We start from the raw sequence: 17,599 nt of genomic DNA, 5'->3' as shown, positions 1-17,599 counted from the left end.
TTAAATATGCAACTACTTTAAGGGGATGAGGACAAACAGGTGTAAATATGCATGTGGTAAAAGCTGTTGAAGTGTCCAATTTACAAGGTCAAGGATATCTACAGGAAACCCACTGTAGTAAGCTTAATCCTTATATTCACTAATAGTTATATACAGTAACAGCTATCTTAACCAGCATTCTGCTATCCGGAATACTCTATTAACCGGAATTTCCGGCTGGACATGGGAGGGGGCAGGCGCACGGGAAGTTCACACATGGCGCTTCCCCCGCATCCCCCAGGGGGTTTCAAAAAGGTTGAAAACCCTTGCCTCAGATAACCGGAATTTTTAGATACCTAGCACCCCCCTTACCCCACTCAGGCCGGTTAACACAGCTTTTACTATACATAGTTGGCATGCGTCTTGCACAGTATCCTATGCATAAATAAGTAACAAACCTGTAAATTATCTTGTCCAATGAATCCAAGGAGCAACTGCACCTGCACTTGGGAGAGTTTGATTGATTCCGGGCCATCGGGGTACCAAACTGACAGGTCATCCATCAGAGTCACCAGCTCTTCCAAGAGCTATTTTAACAGTGAAAGAATTGTATGGCATAAAATAAAAAGAGAAAAAAAATAGTTTTCAGATACTAATACAACTATGGGATTGCACAGTAATTTTAAAGAGCTGAGAAATCTACAGACAAATCAGACTGTCCTCATACCTTAAACCAAGTGATTAAAATAAATATACTGTAGGACTGAAGTACAACTACCAATTTAACAGAGTTCAGCATTTCAAAAGCAATTTGCATTACAATGCAATTTGATAAAACAAGAAGGAAATTATTTGTGCACATAAAGCTAAAAATCCTGTTTCTCTAAATTATCACTATAAAATTTCATTTCCACAAAAAGTAGAGCAGTTATAAACATGATTGCTTTGGTTATAAAGGCTCTAATCTAAAGGATAGGTACTATAAAACTTAATCATTAGTTCAGTCACTGATTTAGATTCCATTTCTTTCTCCTTTTTCACATTTACTTAACTTAAACAGAATGATAATTTATTATTAAATTAGCACCAATGGAGTACAGTCAAATTCACTGCCCTATCAACTGCTAAAGCTGTTTAATCTCTTGTCAACAGACAAAATATCACACGATTAAAGGGCTGACATCACCCAAACTGGCATGTTAATAAATATCTGAGACCATATTAAATTTACTTACCTTCTCCGTCCACAAGTTGGAATTGACTAGCCCTTCTGCCTGTAAAAAATCCTGTACAATGAGCAGGAGCCGAAAAGCATTTTCAGCGTGTGTTAGGAGAGCTTTTGCATCTCTGTTATCAGTGACTGCCCATTCCAGCATCTTCTCTAGCAAGCTAAATGGAAAACAAAATCCCAAAGCAATTATTAGATTTTCTGAGAATAAGTGGCTTAAAAAAATCAGCTTACATATTTAATTGAGCCTAAGCATATGTAGTGCTGTAATTGCCTTTTACTCTATAAGCCAATGAGGTAAAGAAGATTGTTAGAGTCACGCAAGTCAGAGGCATACATATAAGTTTTGTCAACTAAACTCCATTACTGATTAGATACAGATGCATAAGTATGCTTTTGATCATATTTGCGTGAGAACAACAGTAGATCAAAGACAACCTATTAAACTTCTGTCACCAGAACTTAACAATACCCGTAACACCATCTCTTTCACCTTCTCTTCCAAAAGAAGAAATATGCCATCACATGGTACCCACTTGAGTTTTATTTCATCTGAAGGTCGCAGCAACTCATTGGATATCCCCAGCTTGGTCAATGCAGAAAACACCTGTCCCCTCTCAATCCAGGCAGCATCATCAGACTTTTCTAGACCTTTCCACATTACACAGAGCAAACTATCTGTGAGCAATTGTGTGAGGTCATCTTCAGATCCCTGGGAAATGGTGAAAAAAGTACTCTTTTTAGTGTAAAAAGTTTCCAAAAAGTTTGTTATTTATCACAGTACACAATGATTACATATTTCATCCATCTTTGCCAATGCCCATTTTAGACCAGACTGTTAAACTTCAGGGAGTTGTGGACTGAAATGAGGCAGCTGGGAACAAAAGCAGGCTGCTGCCTGTAACCCAACCACCATCGCTGCTGCTGCTGTTTTAGCTTTCCCCTCCTGTGCCTAGAGCTGCTCTATCCTTCTTGCAGCTACTGCTGCCCCTTACGCCTCACCACCAACTCCCACCATGGACTAATTCAAAAGCAAAAGTGATGGGCACAGTAAGGGGGCACAAGAGAGAGCGAAGGGAGGGCTGGGGCAGGAGGCGGCAGAAAAACTGCTTAGGGAGAGGAACACTACCGTGTGTCATTTCCCACACCACAGAATTGCTATCAACATCCTGGCTCTGCAGGCCAGATCTGGTCCACGGGCCATAGGTCCCCAGCCTCTGGTCTAAAAGGTCTATTAAACAAAATGCTAACATAAAATTATTGCTGCAATAGCAGCTTGTTATGATTTTTAATCTAATTGGTTTTCTCTACCCACAAATTTAACATTTCAGCCTTGGTACCACAGATTTGGTCCATGCACAATTTTTCATGGCCATAAGGAAATCTGGTTGACACAGATTTGAAGAAAGTTTCAATTTCAAATAATCACTTTAATATAGGTGCTTCAAAAACATGTTTTTACTAAGTAAAAAGAAGCATTGCCACCCACTATGAAAGAGCCAGTTGGTTTGCCCTTTTCTCAGAGAAAAAACAGTATAACTGGTGAGCTTTTTAAAAAACATTAAAAATAAAAATGGAAGTCAAACATGTTTGAGGAAGGGGAGAATTACTTACTCCTTGGTATTCAAATAAAGAAAGATCAAGGTTGAAGCCCATATCATTTAGAGTGCTTGATTCTTTATCAGGCTGACCAGAGAAAGGTTTAGAGTTCTCCACAGGTGATGGTGTGCTGGGTAAGCTGTCTGTCATTTGATTCCCACCATCACCCAGTACATAGGAGTCAACAAGGGACAAATCTAAACTCAAGTGTGAAGTATTACTGTGCCATAACTCTTCTTGGTCCTCTGTCCTAAAAGACATCTCAGCCACAGAGGTATCCTCCAGCAGTGTCCCAGAAAAAGGAGCAGCAGCATCTACAGATCTGCCATCTTCCAAACTCCACTGATCACATGAACCATTAACCGAGGCAAAACCACCAGATTTCTCCCCCTCTGCCTTGTCAGCATAGTGTTTCCGAAGCTCTTCAGCAGAAAATTTTCTTTCATCTTCCTTTGTGGAATCAGCCCTGCTCTCTCTAATGCCGTGCTTGATATCAGAGTTCTCTTTTAGGAACAGTCTAACCAACGTGTCCTGCCAGCCCAACTGCTGACCAATCTGTTGTGCTGCATCCAGCTGGTAATGCAAAAGATGTAACACCTGCATTGAACACAAGATTCCAAAGCATGTAAAAATTAACTTATGCTACATGGTGGTAGCCAGTCAAGCCTTTAATAATAAACATTATAGTCTCATTCCATTTGATGCCTGGTACAGAAAAATGTTCTTGTGACACAGTTAGTCAATGACCATTGAGAATATGAGATCCAGAGATAATTCTTCACAATAGAAAGCGAAACAGTCACTGAGAAAGTTAAGCCTGTGTGGATCTATTCTGTGCGAATTAAAATAGTAAACCACATTATTTTCTTCTACTGTATATGACAAGTAACTCAGGCCGTGTACAGGCATCATGCTTCTATAAGAATTGCTGCTCTCCTGGTAGAAATTAGGAGCATACAAACTTTCATTCAATTTCTCCCAGGGGAAACCCACCTTCCCAGAAATCCGCCTTCCAGGAAAAAGATTTTTCAGGTTGACACCTAGAAGTTCTCCCTTGCAGAAAAACGCTCTTGCAAAATGAATGCCTGCAATCTCTCAGTCTGGTCTGGAAGGGGAAGGGAACAGCAGGGCAATGCTCCCTACCTCTTCCCCAGACCAAGAACTGCTTAGATTGAAGAATGGGCTGGGGGCTTTACCCTGCTGCGCCCTGCTTCTTCCCCAAACTGGTGACTGGACTGGGCCATAAAAATGTTCTACATTAAATTGTGCCTGGAAATTTAACACGTGGCAGGTAGCTGAGAAAGCTGATTTTTGGCCTTCCCATAGGCTGGATGAGGGAAAGCCTTTCCTTTCATCTTCCTTTGTGGAATCAGCCCTGCTCTCTCTAACGCCATGCTTGATATCAGAGTTCTCTTCTTTCAGGAATAGTCTAACCAATGTGTCCTGCCAGCCCAACCATTTTGGTTTTCCCTACCTGGATTTGAACACCACTCCGCTGGCAGCCCTCGCTGGGCTGCCTGGTACAGGAGAGCAGAGGCTTCCGGGGGGGGCCGAGGGAGAACCCATTGGCTTATTTCTCTGGGGTTTTAAATCCTGTACAGAGCAGCACTAGTCAGGAGTGGGGGAGCAGAGGCTTTCCTGCACCAGACAGCCCAGCCAGAGATGCGTGGTACAGGGCTTAAAGTACCTGCAGGGGAAGGCTATGCTACCTTGTGCTGGGACATAAAAACTGTATGCCAGCAAACTCTGGCTGGGCTACCTGACACAGGAAAGCAGAGGCTCCCAGTGTAGATGAGGGAAGCCTTCAATTTACCCCACCAGGGGTTTAAAAGCACTGCACAGAGCAGCTCTGGCCAGGCAACCTGGCATGGGGAAGAAGAGGCTCCTGGCAGAAGCAGCAGAGACTGCCCCATGCTAGGCTTCCCAGCCAGAGCAGCTCCACATAGGGCTTAAAGTCCCTAGCAAGGGAAAGCCTCTACACCCCCCGGCCAGGAGCTTCTGTTACCCCATGCCAGGACTTTAACCTCTGTGCCAGGCAGCCCTGGCTATGCTGCTAGTGTAGGGAAACAGAGACTCGCAGCAGAGGAAGCCTTTGCCTTCCTCCGTAGGGGACTTAAAACTCCATGCTGAGTAGCTCTGGATGGCTGATTTCAGACCTCAGTGCAGTCCCTGAAACCAGGTGACAACTGATTGCTGTCAGGCATCTGACTCTCAGCTTGCCAGGTCATCATGATCCCAGGTTCCTGCTACACTGGCAAGTATGGCATGATACAGATCTGATCCCCGATCTCAAAAATCACACCTACTCCTATGCATGTGAGGCATGTCAAGAGGTGCAATTGTTGGGATTGGGGATCAGATACCATCATGCCTTTAAATGAATGTCTGTCAGTAGTCATAATGACCCATTTATTCATTACTACATAGAAAGAAAGTTTTATATTTTATTTCAGCAAAGAAATTTAACTACATTATATCAATAATGTTTTTAAGTCATGGGCACTATTTTGCAACTATTCCCAGAAAATATACTCAGAATATGTATCTACATAATTATATATACATTCAGAACACTGCTTTTCAAAATCAATAAACTACAAAATTTGTGTTATTAACTCTTGAGGTGGTAACAGAGAGGACAAACAACACTGTATACACACAAATCATATATATTTTCTGATTAACCAAGAACCAGCATTACTATCATGTCTCATTTCCAGTTCAACTTGACAAACTGTGATGAAATCTGCAACAGACAATATAGCATCTCACAGCCTGACCCTATGCCATGAAATATTTCAGTGACCTTCTCCAGAAACAGTACAGTTTAGGATGAAACTAAATTCTGTTCCTCCCTTGCATTTCCATAAGCTCATAACCTTTTTAAACACAAATGAAAAAATAAATTGAAAGAAAATGCTCACAGGAAAAAAAAAAACTTGTAAAAGAAGACCTGCACAAAATCTTGTGTGGATTCTGCATTTATCTGTAGAAAAATACATGTTTGACACAGAAAACATTACCTTTGGCATTTACTGAATGCCAAAGAGTTTTAAAAAAAAATCACTGAAAGTATAGCTTCAAACAGCACATCAAGCTTCATCACTTCATGTAATTAGTATAAAGACATAACATACATCATCATATACCATAACCAATATATGAGATGCTGAAGCCCTGTGTGTCCGTAAGTTAGTGTTACTTGCTATTTTTAAATTAGCAGCACCTACCTTTCTGCAGATGGCCACTCTGACATTTACATCTGCTCTATGACCCAGGTGTACTACAGCTATTAGGTCTCTATAACTCACAACAGGATCTGCAGGGAGAAACCAAGAGAAAAAAGAAAGAGTACATTCAAAAACTTCCAGGCAATCTTTATACATAGAGAAATAGCAAACAATTGTTTTGGTAGTGTTGGAGTGATGTTGTACCTGTGATGGTCCAGGAAGCATACAAGGAGGCAAGGATTTCTGCGAGTGATATCTCTTACTGGATCAACTGCATGACTGGGATAGATTTAGACAAGCTTTTGAATATGAAGCATGCAAGAGACCTTAAGAAGAACTAATTGCATTCAAAGGCTTTTCTAACTCTATCCCAACCATGTGCAAGTGGTCCAAACAAATCTTTTTCAATTCACCTTTAAAGAGAGTACACTAACAGACTAATTAAATTGAAACCACCAATATCAAGGCAAGACAGGTCTGTTATAGAAAGTAAAAGGCAATTTAATTGTGGATGGTGCAGAGAGGCTGAAGTATTTAATACCTTTTTTTACTTCAGTCTTCGCAAATCAAGTCAGCTACCAGATGATGAGTGCAGTTGGCAGTAAAGATAGGGAAGGAGACAAACCACCTTGAGTGGTAGAAGAACAGGGTAGGGCAGTTCTCAGCCTAGTTGGACACATAGTACTCCTCATTAGATTCAAGGCACTCTTCATTAGATGCAAGATACACCTGGGGAAACACCAGCTCTTAGTTTTCACTCAGTTTTCTCACCACAGAAAAATTACAGACCAATTCTTCCATTGGGAAGAACTCAGAAAGACCACAGCAGGGCACTAGGAATTCCCATTTAACATTTCTGAGTTTATCTTATGAATTATGTTTGCACATCTAACAGTGTTAACATTGTATGCCATCCTTGAAAGGATGTCACGGTAGCCCAGACTACTGCGGCACTGCGGTTAGGGATTACTTAGAGAAGCTAGACACTTTCAAAGTTGGCAAGGCCAGATGAGAGATACCCTAGAGTACTGAAGGAATTGGTTAACTAATTTCAGAGCCATTAGCTATTATTTTGAGAATCCCTGGAGGTCAGGTGAGGTCCAGGATGACTGGAAAAGGGCAAACATAGTGCCCATCTTTAAGAAAGAAAAATAGTAGTTCTGGAGAATTATAGACCAGTCAACAGCTGGAAAGATGATAGAGCAGGACATTAAGGAATCTATTTCTAAGCACCCAGAAGAGAACAAAGTGATCAGAGACAGCCAGCTTGGATTCACCAAGAGTGAGTCATGCCTAAATCAATTTCCTTCTATGATAAAGTGACATGCTGTGGGGATGCAGGAGAGCAGTGGATATGATATACCTGAACTTTAACAAGGCGCTTGACATTGTCTCTCACAATGTTCTCATTAATAAGCTAAGGAAATACAGACTAGATGAAAGGACTATAAAGCAGATACGTAACTGGCTGCATCATCATGCTCAATGCATAGTCATTAATGGCTCAATGTCTTGTTGGGAGGAGGTAATAAGTGGATTTCCCCAGGGTCTGTCTTGGGCTCATATTGTTTAATATCTCCATTAATGATCTGGGGACTCAGTGTAGCAAATTTTCAGATGACCCCAAGTTGGGTGCAAACACTCTGGAGGGTAGGGCTAGGATTCAGAATGACCTGAATGATTTTAGACATTTCTGCAGGTTAATCGGATGAAATCCAGCAAGAACAAGTGCAAAGTCCTGCTCTTAGGATGAAACAGTTTCTTCTGTAAACACAGACTTCGGAATGACTGCAGAGAAGGATCTGGAGGATATACTGGACAATAACATCAATACAAGCCAACAGTGGGTTCTTGTTGGCAAAAAAAACCCCCAAAACATAACGTATTAACAGCAGTGTCACTTACTAATCAAGAGAAGTGATCCTTCTGTTACATTCAGTGCAGGTGAGACCTCACCTGAAAGTTGTCCAGTTTTGGGCCCCACCCTTCAAGAAGGATATAGACAAATTGGGAAAAATCCAGCAGTGTGAGACAAAAATGATTACCTGGGAAAAATTATTTGAGGAAAAGATGACAGAACTAGGATTATTTAGTCTGGAAAAGAGAAGACTGAGGGGGATTTGATAACAGATTTCAAATACTTAAAAGGCAGTTATAAAGAAGATGGTGACAGACTATTCTGTGTGGCTGTAGAAGACAGAACTAGGAGCAATGGTATCAAACTGGAGCAGAGGAAATTGAGACTGGAGACAAGAAAGAATCTCTTGTTATGAGGGTGGCTAAGCATTGGAACAGGCTACCTGTAGTGGCTGTGGAATCCCCATCCTTAACAATTTTCAAGAGCAGGTTAAACAGACACTTAACTAACTTCAGTCTGGGATGATCTTGCCTTGAGCAGGAAGCTGGACTAGATGACTCCCGAGTTCCTTCCAGCCCTACTTTTCTATGAATAGACATTAAACCTGTAACTCATTAAAAACAGACTTTATCTGAGTGTTAATTGCAACAAGCAGATATACAGAGTAGGAGAGGTTGCTTAGAGAATATCATTGTCAAATACATTTGCCATAAAAATAACAGTTTTAGTCATATTCTGATAATATCTCATATACTGGACTGACAAAGTCCTGTAATATTAAGTGGAACTGACAACAACTAGTTTAACACCAGCTGTTGACACATGAAGAAGTAATTTAAAAGATGACAGCAAATGATAAAAGGCTACTTTCACTGTGAATATGTAGTTTGTGGTAGCTAATCACAAAATGTACTTGAGGTCTGATCGCTTCAGAAGGGGAGATGTCATGGCTGTAAGTTTGGAGAAGCTGGAATTCATACCCAATTATTTTTGTGTATTTAAGTTTATGTTGTGTCCAATTGCTACACTTATTTAACATGACAAATGAAACAATCATAAACCAACGCTGCATTAAAAATATACTAATGAACTGAAGAGAGGAGCGGCTAGCAGCTATATTACTGTGTGGCAAAGTGGGGCTCCCTGACAAGCCACAGTGCTAGTTTCCCCACCTGCCTCTGGGCATGCCATCCACCTGTCTCGCCTACCATGCCTTGATAGAACATAACTGAGGTGTTAATTAGGCAGGAGGCTGCCCAGTCTTGCCCCGATGCCAGGGGTGCTATCTGCGGCTCCATTACTTCCCTACACTGCAGCCCAAGCCTTGCAGATGCCATCTCAGGCAGTCAACTCAACCGGCCCCTTCTCCCATTAGCTGTGGCCCCTTCCTTGGGAACTTTGGCTTCCCTTTAAGCCCTGGCCCCATCTCAGGCCAGTCAGGACCCCAAGCTTCTTTGCTTTATATGAGCACCCCTCATGGTGTACTCCTGGCCCTTTGACCCTTCCGGTCCTGGCCCCAGCATTGACCAGTCGAGTCCCTTGGTTGGGTCTATGCCTCCTGCCTGCATTCAGGGATTGGGGTCCCCCATTCCTGAGGGAGGTGCTTCATGAAGCATGCCTGGTCCCGCAGGGTCACTCACCCCAGCAGGCTCAGGTGCCCCATGGAGCTTATCTGGCCTTCCCTGGATCAGATGGTTCAAACAACCCATCCAAAGGTGAGGGCTGGGGTTAAGGCACCCCTACTTGCCTTTCACCATGGTGGTAACTGGCCTGGCATTTCCAGGGAGCTCCCATGACACAGAGCCCCACCAGGCCACCCACTCCCAGCAGGGTGCAGTTTTTGGTTATGTTCAGGACCTGGAGCCTCCAAACCATCCCCTTTAGCTCCTGCCCTTACCTCCAGAATGTTGCATGCAGCCTTGCAGCCAGGCAATGCTTCTGCCTAGCCTGCTAGCAGCAAACTGCTCTGTTTATATATGCAGCCAGAGATCTAAAATGGCCACCACAATCAAGCACCTGCTGGCTGCTTGGCTCAGCCCTCGAAGTGGCAGGCACCAAGTGTGCCCTGCCACATACTGTACAAAGAAGTAAAGAAAGCTCAAGTTCTCATAGGTGGCCTCATGCCTGAACTGTATCCACTCTCTGATCCTTTTATTAATTTTCTGTCTTTTTCCTCCCCACGAGTTTCAGAAACTATAACCCAAAAGTTATGCCATATAGTAAGAACACATGCAATACTAAATCATTTAACTATGATATAAGTTACACATACAGCACTAAAGCTCTACATAAGCCCTACACAAGCTCTGGTGGTACCTTTAATTCACAAGCACAAAGCAAGCCTATATCTTACAGTTATAAAGAAACCCCGCCAGATCGGCCAAGTTTTTGTTCTTGTATTTCTTCAACTATACTTCTTCAACAAAGCAAATTATTTTGACAATAATTGCTAACTAATTCAATCATGAAGTACATTTTGTTAATCATGAAAATAAGTGTTTAATTTATGAAGGGGCAAATGGTTAAATTGTTGAGATGAAGCACTTCTTTAATAGTAATTATACATTTTTTCATTATGATGTAGTGAAATCAGCTGTTGTTGATGAAAGTCAATATAAAGAGGAGTTATATTATCCAGCTTTCACTAATATATACTAGTAGCTACCCACATATCTCCAGTTACCTGCATATAGAACTTGGTTGAGAAGATTTTTAATGAGAGAAATGGTAACCGGCGAATCATTCAGAAGCAGACCCAGTCCAGAATATCCCACTTCTCTGAGTCTCAAACGTTGTTTACTCCGTTCATAAACTTTAGTACATTTCAGCATCTGCTCTACAATCTACAAAGAAAGGTATATGGGACTTTCATACACAAATACCAAACGACCTTTTTTTTTTTTAAACTAATTGTGTCTGCCAGTGTGTGTGCATGTGCTAAAGAAGTCACCTCCAAAAAGAAATGCCAATATAAATGTAGATGAGTGAACCTAGTTTTACTGTATTTTGTCTTTTTCTCTTTTAACATCCCAATGAGTAAAATATTCTAATTTACTGGAATGCAACAAACTCCACAGTGTTAAGTACAGCAAGTAAAACCTGTGTAGATTTTTTGACAACTTCTAGTCAGTACACCAAGAGCAAAGAAAAAAAAAACATAAAATAGTCCTACAAATGTTTTACATAACTGTATATATTTTTAAGAGTGGTTTACTGCAAAATGTAGTTCATATGAAAGAGTATGTATGTATATATTTGTAAAGCTACTATTAAGAAACATAAAATTCAATGTATTACCTTGAATACAAATTCCCTTAGCTTATCAGTATATCTCTGGTTCAATAACAAAGCATACAGGATGTCAGCATTTCCTGGTTCAAAAAGCAACAAAAAAAGCTGGTCTGGGTTTGGGCTGGTATGAAGTAGGCTGAAAAGAACATCCAGAATACCACAAAGCTACAAAGTAAAAACAAAACAAAAATTAATTAAACCCTGACTGTATAGAACCTTCATTATGATGCCACATTTAGGGGAAAATATTCTTGGTTCCTATACAGCACACTATTTCACATATTCTGAATAGTCCAAATATACTTCCCTAACTTCCTATATTCAGAACTAGAAATCATACTATATTTAAAACTAGGAGCATCAATTAAAATACCACATTTCCCTGATTCCCAGACACATTTTTTCCCTGTGGAAAAAAAACATGGGGAAAACAAAACCTTGTTTTAGTATCAAGAACAGAACCACTTCAGTCAGGAGCTCTGGGGAGCTGCAGCATGTCCCTGTCTGATCCAGATGCAGGAACCACAGAGCTGCTCCTGCACCACACTGCAGAGACCAGCTATGCAGGAAGCCCCATTTGACAAGGAACAGCAGCATCAGTGCACAGATTCCTCCTTCCAGTGCCTGCTCCCAGGTGGCACGGGAGAAAGGGGAAGGAGAATGTAGGCAGGAAACAGGCATTAAAGGAGGAACCTGCATGCTGCTGCCACCATCCCTTGCTGTGTTGGGCTCCCTGACTAGCTACTCTCTACAGCATGGGAGAGGAGTGGGCCAGGAGTCGCTCTGGGGCTCTTCCTGTGACTGAATCAGCTGGGGATGGCAGTGGAAGTGGATAGCAGGCAGGGGAACAAGGGGCAGAAGTCAAGCTGCCTGTCCCCATGCCCTGCCCCACCCCCCTGCTGCTGCTTTCCCTGCCAGAGTGGTGGGGGGGGAACAAACTCAGGATGATTCTCCAATTAGATCATACACATGGAAAATTATAACAAATTTAGAATCTAATTATTGTGCATGGTCATCTTAAATTCAAAGTCATCTTGGATGTGGGTAAATATGATACTACTAACAGTGCAGTACTCAATGCAGTTTCACAGTTCACTTGATTCTATGGCTGGCCTCAATTATATCAATAAAGCATCATACTGAACTGTATTTTTCTTATCTTCTCCTTCTGATGAAGATATGATCAAGACTCTTAAACTGAAAGACAGAAGCAACCATAACTGTTCACTCACTTGTTCCTCTTCATTAGTGGCAGCTATGTATCCCATGATGCTCTGTATTTCCTCATGTGCCCCACCTTTGCTTAAGAAATACTTAATCAGTCCAAAGAGGGATGTACGTATTGTTCTGAGGTCATCTGGAGCCAAGTCACTGTCTTCGTAGCCACTTCTAATGGAGACAAGAAAAACAGACAGTAAAGAAATGATGTTTCTTACATTGTGCAATGGGAGACTTAGAAATAAGAAGTTGATTGCCAATACTTTGGACTACCTGCAGGGATGTGAAAGGTTAAAATTAATCCTTTCACCAATAAGCCCAGTGATAACTGATCAGCTTACTGGTTATTGTTTAGTGTGGGACAGGGCACAATATGGCAGGAAAGGGGGTGAAGTGAAGCCATGCGGTACCCCAGCAGGAACCAGAAGACCAGGGCAGGCAGGAGGAAGGAGAAGGGGCGAGGGAGGAGCCAGGGGGACTAGTATCTATAGCCCAGGAAGTTAAAGAGGAAAACAACAGGCAGCCTAATGACTCTTCAATTAAGCAATAGCTGGTCATTCACAGGTGGTTGTGGGCTGTATTGTCTGGTTGGGCTTGCCACTGACTTCCCCTCTCCTCCATCCCCCCACCCCCGAAGGTCCCCAGGAGTGGCTCCCAGCAGTAGCTGTGGCCAAGCTGCTGTGTTTTTGGTTACCTGTTTAACTGACATAATTAAAGGAGGTTAAACAAATATATATTTTTTAATGATATTTACATCCCTACTGATTAATAAACCTGCAATTTAATCAATTGAGTGATACTGTCATCCTCTTTGAAGTAAAAGAACAGAATAGGAGCAGCTTTTTGGTTCTGTAATGCCCTCTGGTACAGAATAACTCTGATTTGGGCAGAACATAAAACAGGATTTCAGCTTTCATTTATACAGAAAGATCATTAGCCATTGCTCTTGAAGTTTCATTGAAAGTTCTAAATTGCTTTAAGTTTATCACTAAGATTATTAGAATCATCAGGACAACTTATCAATCACATTACTCAGCTTCTTTTAGACACTTTCACCCTTTAGAGCTTGAATGTGGTAGATTTAGTGATCATCAACCAATTGTTTTTTCTGGATAGCCATGATACTCCACAAAAATACTAAAAAAACCTCTTCCATCTTGTAAACTCAACTAAGTTTTCAACAAATTTCCAGTGCTTTTAGCATGAGTTTTATATAATCTTGTAAAAGTCAACTAAGGTGAAGGAGAATTAACTAACTATAGGAACATGTGCAGCCTACAATCTTAATTCTTGTTTTGTGCCTGGCTTCTTGAAAGGAAGCTGTTGATAGAATACAACAAAATATGAAGCAGCAGAATAACTTGAGTCATACCCATAATAAATCCTAAGTGTGTCAAGTAGGAACTGCACTCCATACTTCTTTCTGAAGAACCTCCTACTATCTTTGATAGTCGTGGAAAGGTATTGTATATGTCCTAAAATACAAAATGTTTCCTGTTAGAACCTACAGAGAGACACCCACATAGGAAAAAAGGTACAGTGTTTTAATATAAATCAAACTGCACATTCTCACCAATTCGGAAAGGGAAGTCTCCATGGTTCCAGATACTGAAGTCAAAGAGTAAGTGTTGATACATCTGTTGCAAGAGTTGCACATTTTTTTCTACAGAGACTTGTTCAATCAATAACTGCACAGCCACCAATACATTCACATCCATCAAGTTCCTTGGCACCTAAAATTCAAGCCAACAAGATAAAGAATATATATTAGTAATGCTAATTATGAGGGGCAAGGATTTTTATGATGTCTTTTATTGAACCAACTGTATAGTCTTCCATGCTATAGTAGGGCTGGAGTATTGTTTTCTTTATGATGGTCCAGGCAGTGTATAAGAGGCACAAAAGAGATCATAAAAACTATAAAAAAAATCCTTGACTCTTATACACTGCCTGGATCATCGCAGCTACAAGTCTCCAAGCCTACTAGTAATAATCTGGTGCTGGTTATTTAATGTGCAGCATATGTACCTTCTGTTAAACTGCTACCTAAAAAATAAGACCGTCTTGAATTTCACATATCAATATTTTCTTTCCATATGGCAATTCTGTTCAAGCAAAGAGCTCTTAGAAATAATTTAAAAATCCTTTTCTGATTTTAAAATACTTTTTGTATAATATTTTTGTCTGGTTTGTGTTCCTATTTAAATAGCTAGACAGCAAAATCCACAACAAAACATAGAAGACAGACAAATCACTATTTCTTTTTGAAGGCATAACAAAAAACTGTATCACTTTCTTTCATCAAAATACTGTCTTCAGAAGTCTATAATGAATATTTATACTTCTACAATATGTATCTGTACATATGACAGTCAGAAGAGAAGCACAAAGTTAGTTAGGCTAATTCCATGCTGTATACCACCAAGCCTAAATATTTTCTTCACAGTAGATGCATCTACACATGCGTTTAATTGCGCAGTAGACTAATTTGCTGCAGTATAAAGCATCACAGTCTGCACAAGCAACACTATTAGACAGCAGCAAACTAATTTTAACTGACATAAGTACTGTCAGGGAAAAGTACTATCTTACTGCAGTGAAAATAACTGCACCTAAACACACATGTAAATGCTGACCTGGGCATATATTGTACCCAGTCAGCCCAGGCAGCAGGGGGTCAGACCCCTGCCTGCTGCCTAGCTACAGGGCTCCACACACTGGGACAGCCAGCCCCAACACCAACACCCGGAGCCTGAAGCTGACCCCCAACTCCCAAGTCCCCTGCCAGCCTGGGGCTGCTCTGCCCCAGCTCAAACTGCTGCAATCCCAGGCACAGTGTCTGCACATGCACCCTGGACCTCAACAGTTTGAGCATCTACATGTGCCATCACGGCACCTTAAGGGCACATGTAGATGCACCCAGTGGTGTGAATCTCTGAAAAGTATTGCTATTTACAGTAAAATCATGGCCTCACTGAAGTCAATGGGTTTCAGTGGAGGCTGCATTTCACCTGCCATATTCACTGTATAAGGAATTCAGGTTTGCTCACCTTCTGTAACAAGGCTCCTAGGGTAGCAACTCCATGGGAGTGAATGAGATTTTCTTGATTAATAGGATGCCTTTGGATAAAGTGTTTTATCATCAAGATGAAAGTTGCAACAATATTCTTTTCCAGGCGAGCCTCTGCAAAACAGCATATCCTTTAGTTAAACCCTGTTTTACAGTTGTGCTATTTTGTTAAATTAGGAGGAAAGAGACATGAAATCAAATGTCTTAACTTTCTCACTGTATTCTTGAACTTCCTAACTCCCAATATATTTACCATCTAGCTGTAACCAGTTTTTAGAACCTGAAATGTAGAGCCAGAGTCATTACTTTCATCTCCAATCATGACTTTAGCGTCTATTCAATTGTGCCACTTGGACAAGGCATTCCTCTCTTTAAACTCACAATTTGGATCATCTCTCTGCACTTGCTCTCCACCTAAAGTTCAAAATGTCCTCTTCTCTCCCCTCTTTTTGTTTTGCATAGTATATCTAGAAAGATTTTTAAATTTTACTTCACCATTTTTATTCCAAAATTAATGTCTAATTTTTTCTTTACAAATACTGATTTCTAAAGGGGTTCTGTTTAAACTACAAGAATTCATGCCAAGCTGAAATTCAACACAGCTAAAAAGGTGCTTAAATAGTTTTCCCTTTTTAAATTTAAATGAGTGAAATTTGTCCATAAACAAATAGCTTGAAAAATCTAAATGAAAATGTATAGGTTACTGGTCTATAACATGAGGAAGTACTGTATTTGTCTTATCCAGCACCACTGAAACAAATGATATATTCTTCCATTAACTTTAATGGACATTGAATCAGCCTCTATTATTTTTCTAAATAGTCAAGCCACATTTTGTTTAGAAATGGAACAACTACATTTTTTACTCCTTAATATATGTCACAAATAAATAACAAAACGTTAAGATATCACAGTTAAGGTAATTAATATTCAATGTATACGCTCTTCCATTAATTTTAAGCAATACCAACACTTTGATGGCTAATTCAGATGCTCAGGAGTAAGAATAGTTTATTAGTATTATACAGTTACTACATTAAAGTAGCATTTAGTCATAGAAGCCAGATTTGAATCACTAAGTGTGCACTAATAGTGGCATCCTATTTTTTTTAATTAAATCCTTAGCTTTAACATAATTTCTGGTCCATAGTACTTTCCTACCTGAAGCCTTGGTGGAAGTTAATACTACCCAGTCTCCTTCAATAGGAGTCAGCAGTTCTGGAGGTATAGTGGTCCCATCAGACCTCTCAGGAACCTGTCCACTGAGAAAGCTGATCTGCTCCAGCAGTGGAAAAAACACATTTAATCCACCGATACAATTTATCATATCCTGAAGAGAGAGCAAGAGAAACAGACAGGAGAAAAAAAAATAGGTATATACATATTGTATGTATATTTTTAAATGTAAAAGAAAAAGTATCCTCTTCTTTAAGAAAGGCATACCATATTTACTTGACTACAAGACAAGGTTTTTCCCCCCCACAATCAGCATGGGGGGAAAAGTCCCTTATCTTACATTTGCATATAAAGAATCCTCATTAAATACACTGTCTATCATTAAATTGCTGCCAAAAGCAGCATATACTCAGCAGTAGAAATCAACTATGAAGCTGATTAAAATGCAGCTAACACTGAGCATGACTATAAAACACATGGCCCATATTGAGCAACCATGCTGAAGGGAACCTACCTTTTTTTGTGGGGGGAGGGCAATCCGATGTGCAAGTCCCAGAACCAGAAGCCTTGGAGTTCAGATGCCCTCTATTCTTGCTTGCTCCTAGCCAAAAGGCAAAGGAGCAGGTAGGGGGAAAGCACAAAAGCAGTCCCCCATTTTCACAAAATTGCTGGCAACTATTTTTTTTTTTTGGCTCTTAAAAATAATGGGCAGGTATCGCCTACACAGGGAACTGGCACTGGGCCTAGAGGTACTGCAATACCAGGCTGGCACTGGGTGGGCCAGAGCCAGCCCTGACATCCTCCCCTTAGTGCCAAAAATGCATGATCTTAGCCAAAAGGCCAAGATGCTTGTTTTTTTTTAAATTTAGTTTCCAAGGCCAAATCAGTTCCAAATTAAGAAAGAATGGGTGGGCAGGCAGGGTCTCCATGGAGACTGGCCCAGGACCCCC

At 40.7% G+C, this 17,599-nt stretch overlaps 1 protein-coding gene across 2 annotated transcripts in view; it reads right to left on the bottom strand.

Moving 5' to 3' along the window:
- The window catches only part of NBEAL1 (neurobeachin like 1), a 144,931-nt gene that overhangs the window by 50,172 nt on the left and 77,160 nt on the right, over nt 1–17,599 (bottom strand). For both annotated transcript variants that reach the window (XM_059727082.1, XM_059727083.1), the window contains 12 exons: nt 16,635–16,803; nt 15,454–15,587; nt 13,977–14,136; nt 13,776–13,878; nt 12,418–12,574; nt 11,192–11,350; nt 10,578–10,737; nt 6,037–6,125; nt 2,822–3,403; nt 1,744–1,919; nt 1,215–1,368; nt 438–566 (listed from right to left, as the gene is read on the bottom strand). In XM_059727082.1, the coding sequence (XP_059583065.1) occupies nt 438–566; nt 1,215–1,368; nt 1,744–1,919; nt 2,822–3,403; nt 6,037–6,125; nt 10,578–10,737; nt 11,192–11,350; nt 12,418–12,574; nt 13,776–13,878; nt 13,977–14,136; nt 15,454–15,587; nt 16,635–16,803 (2,172 nt within the window). The remainder of the gene's footprint in view (nt 1–437; nt 567–1,214; nt 1,369–1,743; nt 1,920–2,821; nt 3,404–6,036; nt 6,126–10,577; nt 10,738–11,191; nt 11,351–12,417; nt 12,575–13,775; nt 13,879–13,976; nt 14,137–15,453; nt 15,588–16,634; nt 16,804–17,599) is intronic.

Source organism: Alligator mississippiensis, chromosome 4 (genome assembly GCF_030867095.1).
Source record: "Alligator mississippiensis isolate rAllMis1 chromosome 4, rAllMis1, whole genome shotgun sequence".
Lineage (NCBI taxonomy): Eukaryota > Metazoa > Chordata > Crocodylia > Alligatoridae > Alligator > Alligator mississippiensis.
This window is presented reverse-complemented; position numbering and strand designations above follow the sequence as displayed.